The sequence below is a fragment of the Oxyura jamaicensis genome, chromosome 4 (assembly GCF_011077185.1).
Source record: "Oxyura jamaicensis isolate SHBP4307 breed ruddy duck chromosome 4, BPBGC_Ojam_1.0, whole genome shotgun sequence".
NCBI classification, from domain to species: Eukaryota; Metazoa; Chordata; class Aves; order Anseriformes; family Anatidae; genus Oxyura; species Oxyura jamaicensis.
Genome location: NC_048896.1, coordinates 66,737,616 through 66,752,763, shown reverse-complemented (window position 1 = coordinate 66,752,763; position 15,148 = coordinate 66,737,616). Strand labels below are relative to the sequence as shown.

At 43.5% G+C, this 15,148-nt stretch overlaps 1 protein-coding gene across 1 annotated transcript; it reads right to left on the bottom strand.

Annotated features, from left to right (window-relative positions):
- Positions 1-50: 50 nt before the first annotated feature.
- LOC118165770 (ankyrin repeat domain-containing protein 17-like) lies at positions 51-14,914 on the bottom strand. The gene is made up of 2 exons (XM_035324023.1): positions 14,309-14,914; positions 51-255 (listed from the first exon to the last, which is right to left on the bottom strand). Exons 1-2 carry the CDS (start codon positions 14,624-14,626, stop codon positions 193-195), a joined length of 381 nt encoding a protein of 126 aa, XP_035179914.1. The 5' UTR covers positions 14,627-14,914; the 3' UTR covers positions 51-192.
- Between the last annotated feature and the right edge of the window lie 234 nt (positions 14,915-15,148).

Below are 15,148 nucleotides of genomic sequence, written 5' to 3'. Positions count from 1 at the left end.
ATGGACGCTTCCACGCAGCGCGGGGCGGGTGCCTACCACCAGAGCGCAGGGGGGGCGGCTGCTGTCAGGGCTGCGGCCCCTCGGGGTACCCGGACGTTGACCGCCAAGGCCCAAAGGCACCATCCTAAAACAGCCCCGCTCCTTGGCACGGCTTCAGGCACGCGTTTCTGCGCCTTGCCCCGGGCAGGCGGGTCATCTTCCTCCCGTGGCCTCCGCAACCCCGCGGGAGCGAGTACAAAGGGCTCGTTGAAGTCTCTGTTGGAAAAAAATAAAGTTAGCCTGGCGTCCAAATGCTCCGGACGAGGCCTCGACCTCCTTGCCCAGTCCAAATGAGAGGCAGCTCAGTGAGATGCCCTGCATGCTCTTGCCCTGCCACACATGGGTCAGCAGCTTTCTGACCCCAAAAGCAGACATGGGTCTGTTTGCAGCCTCCCTCTCCTATCCACTTGTGGTAGCACTGCACACCCCTCATAACCCTTAAAAACAAAAATACCCAACATCTCAGATCAAGCAGTACCAGCACGGCTGGCTCCCTTACTTCTTTTTTTGGCCTGTGATTTGTCTTCCCTTCGCAACAAAGCCTCCTCCAAACAGCACACAACTGTGATATCCATTCTGCACACAGCAGGTCACAAAAATCACCTATCCTATTGGCAGCTTTAAATACATTTCATTTTCCAGTTTTTAAAAAAATAGAATAAACATTGTTGACCCCATAAAAATCACCCCCAACTCCCTTTAGCAGAGCACAATAGGGCTTTTGGCCAAACTAACTTTACATTCAGACTTGAAATGATAACAAATAACTTCGTAAAAACTAAATATTTTCTTAAAAATTTCTTTGCTAACAAATATCCTCTCACAGCAAAAATATTTTACCAAGTTTTTGACAGCTGCCCACGCTGCCTGACTTGTAAAACTTCCTAGGCAAGTTAGAGTTGACCAGTCCAAGTTTTAGGCACAGCCCTGTTCTCTTGTTACAGTTTCTGCACTTGCAGCAATAAATGAATGGGAAATACACCCTACTTGCCTAGCCGAAAAAACCCTCACTTTACCAGAGCTCTACACCTGCTCACGTGCTCCATCCTACTTTACCGCTCTAGGGAACGCCTCAGTTTTGGTATCTTTTTACTAGAACTTACTCAAGGAGCACCTCCTTGATGGGCTGTTTGTCTTCAACACTGCCTTGAGCCTGTTCTCAGAATCTGTTCTTCCGTAATTATAAAGGGCATGAGAATTTTTCTGTGACATCAAATACCTTACTGAACCCTTGCTTGCCTCTTGCCTGTTCTGAGAGGAAATTTGACCAGCTGAGGTACCACACCAGAAGAGCAAAGTGACAATTGCAGTTTATTACTATGTAGTCTGCTATTCAACCAGTTTACCAGAACAACAACAAAAAATTAACAAAAACCTTTTAGAAGGTTAATTCTGAGGACAATACATTTAGCAACAATTTCTGTGAACTTCAATACACAGAAATTTACCAACAGCACGGGAATTCTGCAGGCAGCACCACCTTCATGCTGTCCTAATAAATTTTGCTGGGCATGCGTACTTTTAACAGCAGCTAGATAGCCAAGAAGATTAATACAACTCTAAGTTGCCTTGAGGGATACGAATCATACAGACATCTACCTATCCCAGCCTACTTTCCATAGGAAAGTGTTATCCACGTGAAGAATCACCAGACAAAATTCCACAGTTCCCTTCAAGCGCTACTTTCCAGTCATTTCTGAGAGCCTTGGCAATCCCCTGCAACTGGTCCTGCACTGTGTTGATTATACAGAAATGTTCGGCAAGTACAAAGCTAGCCCTTCCAGCCTGAAGCATTCCTTTAAAAAGCAGAGCTAAAAAAACCACAAATCTCCCATAACAGCTATGTCTCATAAGACCAGTTCCTCAATCTTCCAAGCATAGGAAAAGAATGAACAAATACCTTATTACATATACCACATTACATATGACAACACTGAAAACATTTTCAAATGGGAAGACAGCAGAGCAGAACAAAAGTTGCTTGATCTACACAAAAGGAATAGCAGCATCTTCTCCATTTTCTACTGAACAAGTGCAAGATTTTGAGGAGAAACAAGCTCATTTTAAGAGCTGAACCATTTCCTGTCCCAACTAGAAGACAGAGTTGTGTCTGCAACTTAACTTCATTTACAAAAACCATAACCAGAAGACCAGCCCAAAGCTTGACAAGTTTTTACACCATCACAAACACCACTAGTGCTATGCAAGACCAATGAAGAAGGCAGCTAACAAGCTAACCAGTTGCATATTCCACTGAAATCAAGTCATGTTCAACACTGGTTTGCTTTCACTTGGGATCCAAATACTCAGACTCCTTGCTACCTCACCTTCTCCTCTATCCTGGCCCAGCAGCGTATCCATCACCTGCAGCCCTGTGCAAGGCCTTCAAAAGAAATACTCTTTTGTCAAATGACACCCCCTGCTTTGCTCAGTCCTTCCAACTCGTTTGCAGTAAGGAATTACAAATTCTAGAAAGCTGACTCCCAACACTTTAAACTTGGCAGTGCTATGATATCCTTAGTAAAACAACTGCTTTGATGCAGACTGCCATTCTGATCCTGCAGGAAAAGCAGGTATGTGTGGGCTGGGGAGAATAGGAACTGCTTAAACGTATCAATTATCTCTTACATCTCTGTTTAAAACCTGAAATCATGGAGTTCACAGGTCAGGAGACATATCTTCAAGTTCTGCAAAGGGGAACACAAAGCCATTCCTTCCTTTTTTTTCAAGTCCAGCTCTATCAATTACTTCAGCTTACTGTTTTTAGAAAAAGCATCTTTATCTTTTTGAAGCATCTCAGCTTCTGTTGAAAACTTATTATCTTCATTTTTCCTTACTAGGAAGGGTATGAGCTAGTCAGCACCCTCATCTATTACAATCTGCTACTAAAAAAGCTTCTTTCTTCCAAAAAAGTGGTACCTTCAAAGAAAGCAAGCTGTCCAAGTCACACACATCCATCATGCTGTCTCATGACAGCTCCTTACATTCTCTAAGTTTAAAGCAAAGAGAAGTCCTTATGTTCCCCACACAGAAGGTGGAAGAGTAAACGTTTCAAGTGCAGCTTGAGCAGACAAATTTACCATAGCACTGCTTAAAAAACAGAACAAGTCCTATTTCAAGCTGCACTCAAGCGCGTAAGACCAAAATGCATCTTGAGATAGCAGCATTCAGTGAAAGCCAAAGCCAGGGACATTTATAAAACAAGGATGGTTTACTCTGTGGTATGTTCCCCATACAGCAATGGTAACTCAAACCAAGTGAAAAGCATATGATTTGATCAAAGGGTGAGTAAAAACATTTCAAGGAACAGTTGTTCATGCAGGATGAAGTACATTGTGAACCTATGAACACTGAGGAGCTGGCGGACAACTTTTAAAAGGAAAAAGTATTTCCATTTGCCTCTTATCACACGTGCTACCATCAATTTTGAGCTCGCATCGCTCAGATTATGTCACCCTCAAACACAAGCATTCTCACAATTGACCTGGGAGAGATTCTGGCATCCAGAAACATAAGCATTTCAACAATTGATCAGACAATTCCCACTCTTATATCACAAAAGCACATTGTTATCTACTTACAGCTGATCAAGCAGTACTGGTCTCCAACCGCCCCGAAGCATATAAACACAATTTGTGTGCATTTCCAGAGCCGAGAGCTCAGTGTCAAGGTTGGGTTGTTTCAACCATGTCCCGCTTGGATGCCAACACCTTATTCAGCAGAAACACAACGTGCATTCATTATTTAAACAACAACGTCTTGAGCACAAGAAGGGGGAGAAAAAAGGCAAGAAGCCTACCTTAACTGGGAGACCTACTAAGAAGCAAATAACTCAGACACTACAGTTATCCACTACTTAATGTACACCTCCTCCTGCAAATACTAACTTCCAGCTTTGTGTTTTGTCCATTTCATCCTTTTTTAAGGGAGTAATGATACTCCTACCCACATCCGTTTCACTGGACTGTGCCAGATTCTTTCAATCTTCTCTTAGAGTAAAAACAGTTTTTCAAATCCCTCTAGAACTAAGTCAGAATTCCATCTCTCCCAAACTGATACCTCTAAGTGTAAACACTACAGCAGATAAGGTCAATACCCTGCCAAGTTGCACTAATATTTCTCTACTTTCATTACAAACTAAATCCCCACTTGTGCATTTACTCTTCATTACTCCATCACATCAGTAACTAGGTTAAGTAGCCACAAAGACACTAAACATGTTCTTTACCCTCTGCTGCTTCTGACACCATTCATCGTTTAATAAATATATATATATGCCACAAAAACATGACTTCTGCTTTATAGTAGTTTGTATGTCACCTCTTGGTGCATTCATTAAGGCCGCTTATTCCTACATCAATACAAAAAAAAAAAAAAAGCCCACTGTTTACATTTCTCTCTCCAGACAGATTCACCAAATTCCTACTATTGATCTGTGATGAGATAAAATTAGGTCAGTTCAAAACCAAACCTCGAGAATCCTCTCAAGTCAAGATCCTCATCTGCGCTGACTCTTTTCCCATAGTATTCTGTTATTTCCCACCTCCTTTCACCTCTCAGAGTAATCACATCTCCACAGTTGTCATTTGGTGCATAATAATCCAGTTAAGTGAACACTGATACAAAGCATTTCCTTATCAAATTCTAATCCAGGATTTTCCCGTCTCCATTTTCCCAGCTGTAAGCTAAAGAAATATTTCCGCAATTCTACATTTAGGTGGGAAGTTAGTAAAAAAATCAATTTGAAACTGGTTTATATCACATTTCTAGGCCTATCCTAACAATAATGAAAATAAGCATAACCCATAATACTGTACACAGTTTTTCTTTTAGAAAGCCCTTAATCTCCGCTGGCATCTTCAAATTCACAGATTAAACAAACCATCTACAAGAGCAACTGGATTCATCAATAGCAATACCAAAAGCCTGGAACTGAACAGAGAAAAGGCTGTTTAAAAAAAATGCTGAAGGAGGAGGAGCCCAAAAACTGAATTAAAACAATGAGAGACTTCTGTGTTGACTATAATGCACTTGTTGACTTCTTGATTCATCTGAAGCTGCTTGGAAGATGAAGAAACACTGGGAACCTCACAGCAGAGCTCCAAGCATTTAGTATGGGCACGGTCAAACTGGCCACCAGGTTAAAATATTTGTAGCGGAACGCTGCTTGTTCACTGGAGTTCAGTACCTCCTGTTGTCCATTTCTTCTTTATTGAGTCTTCCAAGTGAAAACCACGGGTTCAGTTTTATCTTACATCACCAGAAGAAATGCACAACAATTAAGCCTCAAACATCTGCCTTTTCCAATTCAAGATGTATGGACATTAAGAACCTCATTTTAGATGAAAACTAATTCTAAAGGTTTATATGAGTATAGAAAAATAAAAAAAATCTTCAGAAGTCTTAAACAGCTTTGCTATACAACACTCACTGCACTGACACTGAAGTCCCTTCTCAGGCCAACCTAAGTGCATCCTCTCCATTAGAGGGACCTTTCCCCCTCCACTTGCATTCAAATTTAATCATTCACATCAAGGAATTATTTTACTAAGACAAATTTTAATAAATGCTTAAGAAATTACTCTGAGGTTAAACAAAACACCCACTTCCTGTTATCACTAAAAGTTAGGCAAAACCATTTAAATATGTCCCAGACAGCATACAGAACACTTGTTTCAACACACATTGCTCAAGTTATCTCTATTAACAGCATATGCCAATTGTTTGCAGACTGCATACTCTGCAAAATCCATCTTTGGATTACAGCGACAGCCACTGTTGGAGACACCTGCCCTTCTGGAAGGTGACTGTTTCATACTTAAAAATGTACTTTAAATACAATTATTTGTGAGTACTACGAGTATTCTTATTTCAATTCTCATTCACTGAAGGAAGTGCTTACTAGGTAGTACTACTTGACCCGCTTCTTCAGAAGAGGTAGCATCGACTGAGTTAGCGAAGGCAAGACATCCGCTAGCTAACCGAGGTTTCAGCCGTGCTCTAACCTAACAAAGCAATGCTGGGATGGGACAGGACAGCACACAACACTACAAAGCATGGGGGGAACCTACATCTTATTGGAACCTGCATGGGGGAAACCTGCATCGTATTAACTTCCATACCACACATGACACTTGGCAGAGCTGTTGGATCAACGTGCAGCTGAGGAAAACAAATCCACTTGGCCCCACATCCATGAACAAGGCACATGGCAAGCTGATACAGCAGCTCAATTCCAGACTCCAAAGAAAAAAGGAAAAAAAAAAAAAAACTTCTTGCAGCTATTTCTCCTTCTCCCTTTGTACCCACATTAGTACCTTTCAGGCAGACCACAGGCCAGTGACCTACTACAATGGGGCTTACAAACCTTGGGCAGTATACATGCACAGTTGGTAATAGCTCAGAGAAAGATTCCTCACTCGTGGCAGAAGCAAGCTGTTAGATCAACTCATCTCATTATGCCATGCTGTATCAGAAAGATTACTGAAAAACCCAACTTGGGTAGACATACTAACATGCTTTTAGAAACCCATCTCAAAGTCCTAAGTAAATTTAGAGTGGTTTTTACACACAAGTTGTTGACAAGCACAACCATTTCCCACACACACAGAGTTCAGAAAAGCCCTTTTGGAAGTTTACGTGCTAAACTTTGCTACTATATTTATGAGTGAGGAGATCCTTGATCAAGCTGATGCTTCACAAAAATACCAGCATGCTGTTATGCCAACTTTCACTTCTGTTAGTGATTGAGATGGACAGAAGGCATATGCTCATCTATCTAGCAGCCTGTTAAGTTGAAAGCAAGTGCTCTTTTCCTTAAAACTAGCTTGGTGATTTATACTACAATTGCCACACTCCTCACACTCACGCTTTGTGACTGTATTATACTGGTCCAAGTACAAAATGACTCCTTTGCTGGATTACACCAGATGACATGAGAGCAGCGAGGGTTATACTTCAGAACTGCGGCAACTTTTTAGTGCAACACTGCTTCCATTCTCTTTCACCCTATCCCTAACACACTGCTTTAAAAAACCTTAAGAAATGCCAGAGACAAAAAGTCAGCACTGATTTTATCTCGAGAAGCTTTGAAATTTTAATACTGAAAGGAAAAAAAAATTCTACACTATTTATCTTTCCAGAACTCTGCCAGCCACTTACAAATGCAAGATCCAAAGGAACTGTGAAGAGGATTACTTTGCCCTTTAGTACCACAACTCACAGATCTGTAGCATTCTCAACAGCTTGAGCCCTCAAAGACAATGCAAGTGTTTCTTTGCCTGGCATTTCAATGAGGAGTTGCACCAAAAGAGACAGTCCTCACCCCCCGTACTGTCCAAGCTCCTGACTCTCCAGTGTGTCAGCGCAAGCCCTTGTCCGGCTGCCTGACAAACCGGATCAAAACCCCATCAGCTGTAAGCACTGCTGCTGAGTTTTTTTCATAAAGGAGATGACTTCCCAAGCTGCTGGAAAGAGCAAAGACTGCCTTTCCCCCCTACACCCCAAGCCCTGGGGTCACTGCAACCTTCCCACAAGCCCGACTCGCCTGCCTGCACTGCAGTGGGATCAGTACCCACGCTGACACAGAGGCTGAGCACTCCAGGAAGAAGCTAAATCACATTGTTGAGTTGAAATTTTCAACTTGATTAAAGCATTGTTCACCGTTCTGTGGAGGAGAACGATTCCCAGCTACACAACAGCTAAGGAGGAAAATTCTGCTGGCACAACACTACAAGACAAGACTGAACAAAAGGGGAAAAAATACCTCAAGTTTTTACATGGTAAAGCTCAGATACAGGAAAACATCTGAGTCACCAAATACCTTACAGACACAGATGTACGAGGGACCTCCAGCTTCTCATTAATGTTTAGTTCTATTCTTGTGTGTGGGAAAAACCAGGAGGAGAGAAGTGACCTTCTTCCTCTTATCTCTGAATCACTCCCTGCCCTAGAGAAAGGTTTCAGATGTTCCCCTTCTGCTGAAGCTGTATTTATTCCATAAACCAACCCTGGCAAAGGCTTAGGAACCATCACACTCCTTTCTGATGAGGGAAAACCTGAGCCCATATACAAGGTAGCTTCCTTGGCAACAGAAAGAAAAAGTCCTGTTACTGTGAGAAAGATGCCTTCAATTTTAACTCGGGGGGGGGGGGGGGGAAGGAGGATAAAAAGAATCAGGATACAAAGTTAACATATGGACACTTCTTGAACTTGAGGAGAACAGAGGCCAAAACAGCTAACTGATACTCTAATACCTTAAACAATGACATTTCATCATACTACATAATTCTCCAACTGTCCTTCTAGCTCTACTTTTTAGCATCTTAACAGCTGTGTATCAGGACACGCTATCCACTGTTGGTGGATAACATATAACACCATAAAATCCTAATTCAAGCAAAGACATTGCGGTGGAGCAGGCAAAAAACCCCCTGGGTTACTTTCATCTTATTTCCTAGAATATACCACCACACTTCTAAGGCTTGAACTTCCTGCTAAAACACAGCAGAGGAAAAGCAGCCGCACATAAAACAGTAATTTCTATTTGTCACAAATAGCTTTGGGTAACGCATACATAATCAGCATACTTACAACACTCAACCTTAAAGAAAATAGTGCAAGTATGAAAATATATTTAGAGCACGTTTGGTCTCATGCCTGACTTTTAGTCTGGTATAGAGCTATTACCTAATATGAAAATAAGGTGACAGAAGAGTTAACAAACACCTCTCCATAGCTTTAGCTCTCTAGACAACAAGTTTAGGATTGCATACAGGGTGGAAAAAAACATGGCTGAAGTACATTTAGAATACTGAGAAAATCTCTGAGTACCAATTAGCACAAAGCACCAACTGCTTAGTGAAAAATGAATGGAAATGCTGCCTTTATTGCTCAACCATATACTTTTTTTTCCTTCAGGTATCCCGGTCATCACTGCACAATGACTGTACAGAGGTCACCAGACATCACACACCAACACCAAGACGTTTACATTCATTGCTGAGGCCGTTCACATGTTCCTTTTTTTTTCTTCCCATATATATTACTCAAGTGACCTTAAATGAGCCTTTTACGAGCTTCAAGCCTTTCCCTACTCAAACATTCTTTTCAAAGCATCAAAAGTTATTTTGAGAATGACAGTATTGACAAAAAAATATCTGCAGAAGCTCTATGGATACAACACACTTTCAAGATGCTGTGTCAGTTGAGTCACCTAAAATACCAACCATAGCATCCAGAAACCAGAGGCACATCATCACTTTAGAAAATGGAAAGCTGCCTTCCAAGGCAGCCATGGATCGTGCCTCAAATGGCTTAAAAATGCAAATAGGGAAGTTGTGTATTTTTTTTTTTTTTGCTGTTTTACTCAGAGTTCATCAAATCACAGAATGGTTTGGGCTGGAGAGGACCTTAGATCATATAATTTCAACCCCCTGCCATAGGCAGACACCTCCCACCAAACCAGGCTGCCCAAAGCCCCATCCAGCCTGGCCTTGGACACTTTCAGGGATAGGGCATCCACAGCTTCCAAGCTGTGAGGGCTTGTTTCTTTCATCTTGGGGAAAAACAACAAAAAAAAACACCTACATACTTATCCTGGATCTGCGGCATTAGTTTTTAAATACCTAAATAAAACTTCCAAAAAGTACACCCTAAATAAGAACAAATAGGTTTCCAAAACAGAGGAAGAAAATAAACCTAACCAATCCAGTTTGACTTCAGAGTTGACAAACAAGATGTGCTCCTATCTCAGCTGCATCTCTTCCAGAGAAACTAGTCTATGAAGAACTAAATTGCTAACTTAAAATAAAGGCATTTCGTTTCAGCCTGCAGATTGGAGTTGTTTAGAAGTACATTTCCTGCAGAAATACCTAAGGAAGTAAACAAATTCATGTGGTCCCACCAATACCTGACTCCACTTTCTACAGTCCTTTTATGAAGGGTGATTTTTTTTTTTAGACCCAGATATTCACTAACAACTTCAATTCAGTTGAGTACACACACTCACACCTTTTTTTTGTGAAGAATTATTTTTTAATATGCACATGGCCTAGCCAGACATCATTAATTAGCTCAGTATACCTAGAATCTTTCCAGGCACATAAACGCACCGCTCTAGCCCCTAGAAGTATGCTCATTCCCCTGACTGGCATATGAAATCTAGTAACTTACCTCCCTCAGTAAGGGAGCATGTGCCAGACATCACCTACAGAGTGAGGCCAGTAACAACTGAACAGTGGTTAGTGGGAATGGCAAAGCCAGACAAAACATGATTCCCATTTTCCAAATGTTAACTATTTTTTCCTGGTCAGTTACAGCAGATTTCACCACTGTGAAAACAACCCACAGCTCTACCAGCCCTGATATTTCAGTATTTTTGAGAAAAACCCTTTACGTACTTCCAGGCTGTCTCAAATTCTACTCATCTTCAGAGTAACAGCAGTCAAGCAAGACATACTGGCTCTTCAGCAGCCCTGCAGAAGCCAAAGGCCTCTTATTCCAGGAGTCTAATTAAGAGAGTCGGGATAAAAAAAAGAATTAGAAAATAAATTTTATGTTTGAAATCAGTGGCTTACTTCGACACTTAAATATATTATACCCGTGTGCTTCTGACACTCAAAGTCACATCAATAAGCTCAAATTTTCAGATTAACACCTTCTATCTGAAGCTAAAATAAGCTGTTAAGACAAACTTCCTCTGGATGAAGAAATTTTAGAGGACTGGGGGCATTCTGTTGTTTTTATTTACTTCATCTTACTAGCTCAGTTCAACTACTAATTATATTGCAGCTAAAAAAATGAACTTTTATTTACAGAAGCTGCAAGGACAAAGGAAAACCAAGAATGCTTAATAAACAGCTAACAACTCTCCAAAATATCCTTTACATATGGCAGTGATTTCAGATATACCTAACGTTATTGAGGATTGTGTTTAATGAAGCAGATTTGCAGAAGCCATCCGAGAATCCAGTATCAAACTAGGCCCTTTTGGGGGTGGGGAGATTAGGAGAGAACCACATACAAACCTAAAACTGATATACAGCTGCTTATCAAGAAGCACTTGGTCAAGGAAAAAACTGAACTCACACACTTGTGAAATGGATATAATACTAAGAAAAGGAATTATAAACTTCGGTGCCAGCTGCAAACATCCTGCAAGTTCAAAGACTTAAAAAAAAAATCAGCTTGTAAGCAAGCTTCATATTATAGAGCTAAACCTTTCTGTGTTTAATAAGGGAAGTCCTAATGCATTCTGGACATCAGACTCTCAAGTATATATGACAACTTGCTTATTTCTTGCAGCATTTCACTATTTAATGAAGACAAATGTTTAGCTTAACTGGTGCATATAAGAACACTTGCAAGACTTCTGCACACTTATATATTTTATCTGAACCTGTCCAGATGAATTGCTAAACCATTTTTTAAACCGGGGGGGGGAATAGTTTGCTGCAATTTCAGAAAGCAAGCTTGAAGTTTGCCATAAACATAGTAATAGGATTTCATTAAGTTGCTGGTATGACATCTCAATTTAACTTCTCCCAGAGCTCCGTCCGGCACCTATGCTTCCACACTGGGATCTAACTGAGTTTAGAAACAGAATGAGATGAAAACATCTGATTACTACTTTTTATTCCATCAGCTCAGCAACAACTGAGCCAAAGCAATGTCTTTCCACTCTTGGGGTTTTTGTGATTTAGCGTCTGCCAGGTTTCCAATTTTAATTCCTTTGACTTGTTGCTACTGCACTCCCAGTTTTTAGAACCTGTTTCATTAACAGCCAAATCTAGAAGTACTTCAGTTTGGAGATTAGAGAGGCCTTAATGTATTAAGCATGGGAAAGGCAAAAAATAGCCTAACAAACTGCCCTAAGTTCACCCAGATAATGAACAGCATGGCTGGGAGGGAACACCATCTAATGCAGTTTCCACAATAGTTTCCATTTCCAGCAAAACCATACACTTAGATTTGCTTTTCATTTCACGTGCCTTCAGACTGCCAGTGGTCAGAAGATCACAATCCAACTACTGAAAGCCACACATGCTGCATGCATCAAGTTAAGTCTGAACCAAAACAAGTAACTATACAAAAAATTGCTACCAAGAAATCCCACAGTAGAACTCTAACTTTTTTTTTTTTTAAAAAAAAAAAGAAATAAAAAAAGATGTTAAAAGCCTAAATTAAACTTCAGGTTGATTTCAGATGAGGAAAACTCTCATTCGCTGACAACACTCAAAAGACCATTTCCTCCCCAGGAGCTGTAGGGAACTACTTTGAAGTTGGACCCCCTACTCCCTTATCCAGGCCATCCTCATGTTCTCACTGCTAAAAACTGTGATTTCAGCTGTGCATATGCTACTGTACTGTATCACTCCATCCGGAAGCCTGGAGAAAGAAGACAGAAGAGCTTTTTTAAGCAACCTGAACAACAAGAAAGAATTAAGATAAATTAAGCAGATACATTTCCTCACATATCCTGGACTTAATACACTCCACAGTGTTAACTTGTCTTATTTATGAGCTCTTACTCCATATTTAAACCCAGACCACCCAGCCTGGGCAAGCCTTCCCTTACTATGACTACGACGAAAGCGTCAGGGAAGCTTCCAGATGCCAAAACTGCTTCCCCAGCTACCTATACCTACAAGACATGGAATTTCTGTTAGAAAAAATAAAGTGTTATTTAGCCTCCTCGTGATATTTTAATGAACACTTGCTTTCCAACCTCTGTACATCTTCAAGCATATAAAATAGGTACCTATGGCTACACAAGGTACAGCATACAAGCTAAGAGGGCTCACGTTGTCCAAGACTACCCGTACCTTTGTTATCTTCACCTTTCTCATCACACCATCCTCAATACCACTGGCAAGTCAGCTGCATAAACAGCTGCATAAGAGGCTCCAGACCACAAAATTAACCTATGATTTTACCAGTAAGTCCCACTTGACATAAATTCCATTGAATTCTGCTGCACCATACAACTCATCTTGATACCGAACCACCAACCAATGGCATTAGAGAGCCTTCACCCATTTGCCACGTAAAAACTCAATGGACTCTGCTCAAGAGTATTTCAAATACCTGTAGGACTGCTAGCTGGCACAGCAAAGCACATCAAGTACGTGATCATTGCTGCCTAACTCGTAAGTTTTACAGTTTGAAAACCTCTACCTACAGGATGCTCACTTCGCTAAAAATAGACACTGAAAAAACAAGAAGCCAGACATAATTACTTGTTTATTGAGACAGGCGCTCTCTGTGCGCAATTTATCTCACAACAACTAGATACGAAGTTCCTTGTATCTACTTCTGTAGGGAAAAAATGCAGAGTGCTTCTTTACCCTGGAAAAACCGACCACAGTAACAGCCAAGCCCTTCCTGAACTGTATGAGATTCTTCCTCCTTGCTCATTTTTCATTTCTAACACAAAAGTAGAACATGCCACTTAACATCAAAAGTACTTGGAAATAAAGTTCAAAGAAAAGCTTAAAAACTTGTAGTGGACTGCTGTGAGGATGCTGTTCAGTAAAAGCAGAAGTGACTGTTCTGTGAAACGTTACAGAATTAAAGCTACTTAGCAAACCAACTCGGCATGGCTGTTTATGCAAATAGGAAAGGTGTTTCAAATCTTGATTTGCCTTTTCCAGTGATACCAACCTGAAAAAAAAACAACATGAAATGACACCAAGTTGACCATGCTTTCTTGTGCTTCTTTCAGCACTGTATTTGTCCCTTCTGACCCAAACCATTCTTTGATTCTGTGGTATATAAATGATGGCTGCTGACAGCTTCAGAGAGTTGCCTGGACATGAGCAGAATACCCAGAGATCTCGGGAAGCCTTTGCTCTAGCGGCAAATCCACCTGTTTTTATTGAAAATGACCTGTTTACCTGATACAGAGCAGGGACTGCTTCCTAGCCACACACCCTAACTCAGGCTTATCCCCTGCTCCGGGCTGCAATCCGGATTGCCCCCTTGGCACGTGTAGACACAAGCCACCCCTTCACACATGCCCACGGAGCCACACGAGGGCGGGGGCCGCTTCCTGAGCCCCGGAGCCACCTCCTGAGCCCCGGGGCATTCCGGGGAAAAGGGTCGGGAAGCGAGGGGCGGCCCCAGCTCCCCGCCGTGCCCCGGTGCCGGCCGCCCCGCCCCGCCACGAGGCGGCCCGGTGCTGCCCCCTTCCTCCCCGAGAGGAGGAATTATGAAATTATGAAACCCAGGCAGCAAGGCAACCCCCACACCTAGCCCTTCGGGGCCGTACCTCGGAGACCTCCTCTTCTTCCTCCTCCTCCTCTTCCTCCTCCTCGTCCTCCTCCTCCTCGCTGCCGTTGTTGCTGCTCTCGCTGCCCCCGCCGCCGCTCTCGCTGCTGCTGGCCGCCCGGCCGGGCCTCCCGCTGCGCTTCGCCTTCCCCTTCTTCTTCAGCAGCAGGTCGCACACCCGCACCAGACCCCGCGGCCCCACCGCCCCGGCTGGGCACGACGAACCGGCTCCGTTTCCTCCGCTACCCCCCTCCGGTGGCCCCGGCCCCGCCGTGGCGCTCCCGGCCTCGCCGTCGCCTCCCTCCGCCGCCTTCTCCATGGCCGCTCCGCCCCGCTGAGGGACGAGGAAGAGGAGGAGGAGGAACAAGCGGGGGGGGGGGGGGGGGGGGGGGAGGAGGGCAGCACCCGGGGCCGCCGCCGCCGCCGCTCCTCGGTCACCTCTAGCGCCGGCGCCGCGGCACCTCTCGCGATACTTGTGCCCCGCCGCGGGAGCGCCGGCGGAGCGGCAACGGCCGCCGCGCGCGCTGCAACGGCCGCCGCGCGCGCGCTCCCGTTCCGCGCTCCCGCTCCTCCCCCCCCCCCCCGCCCGCCCCTCAGCGCCTTCCTCTCCCTCCTCTTCCTCCTCCCCAGCTCCCTCCTGGCGGCGACCCCTCCCGTGCGTGCCTCGGTCACCGCCCCGGCGCCGGAAGAGCGCGGCACGTCATCACCCGTCGCGGCGGCGCCGTTGCGGCCGTTCCTCCTCGCCCCCCCCCCCAGCCCCGCCCCTACCGAGGTCTGTCAGAGCGGGCGCGAGCCGCAACAGCCGGCCGTGTGCTCGTCCCTGTCCCCGTCCCCCCAAACG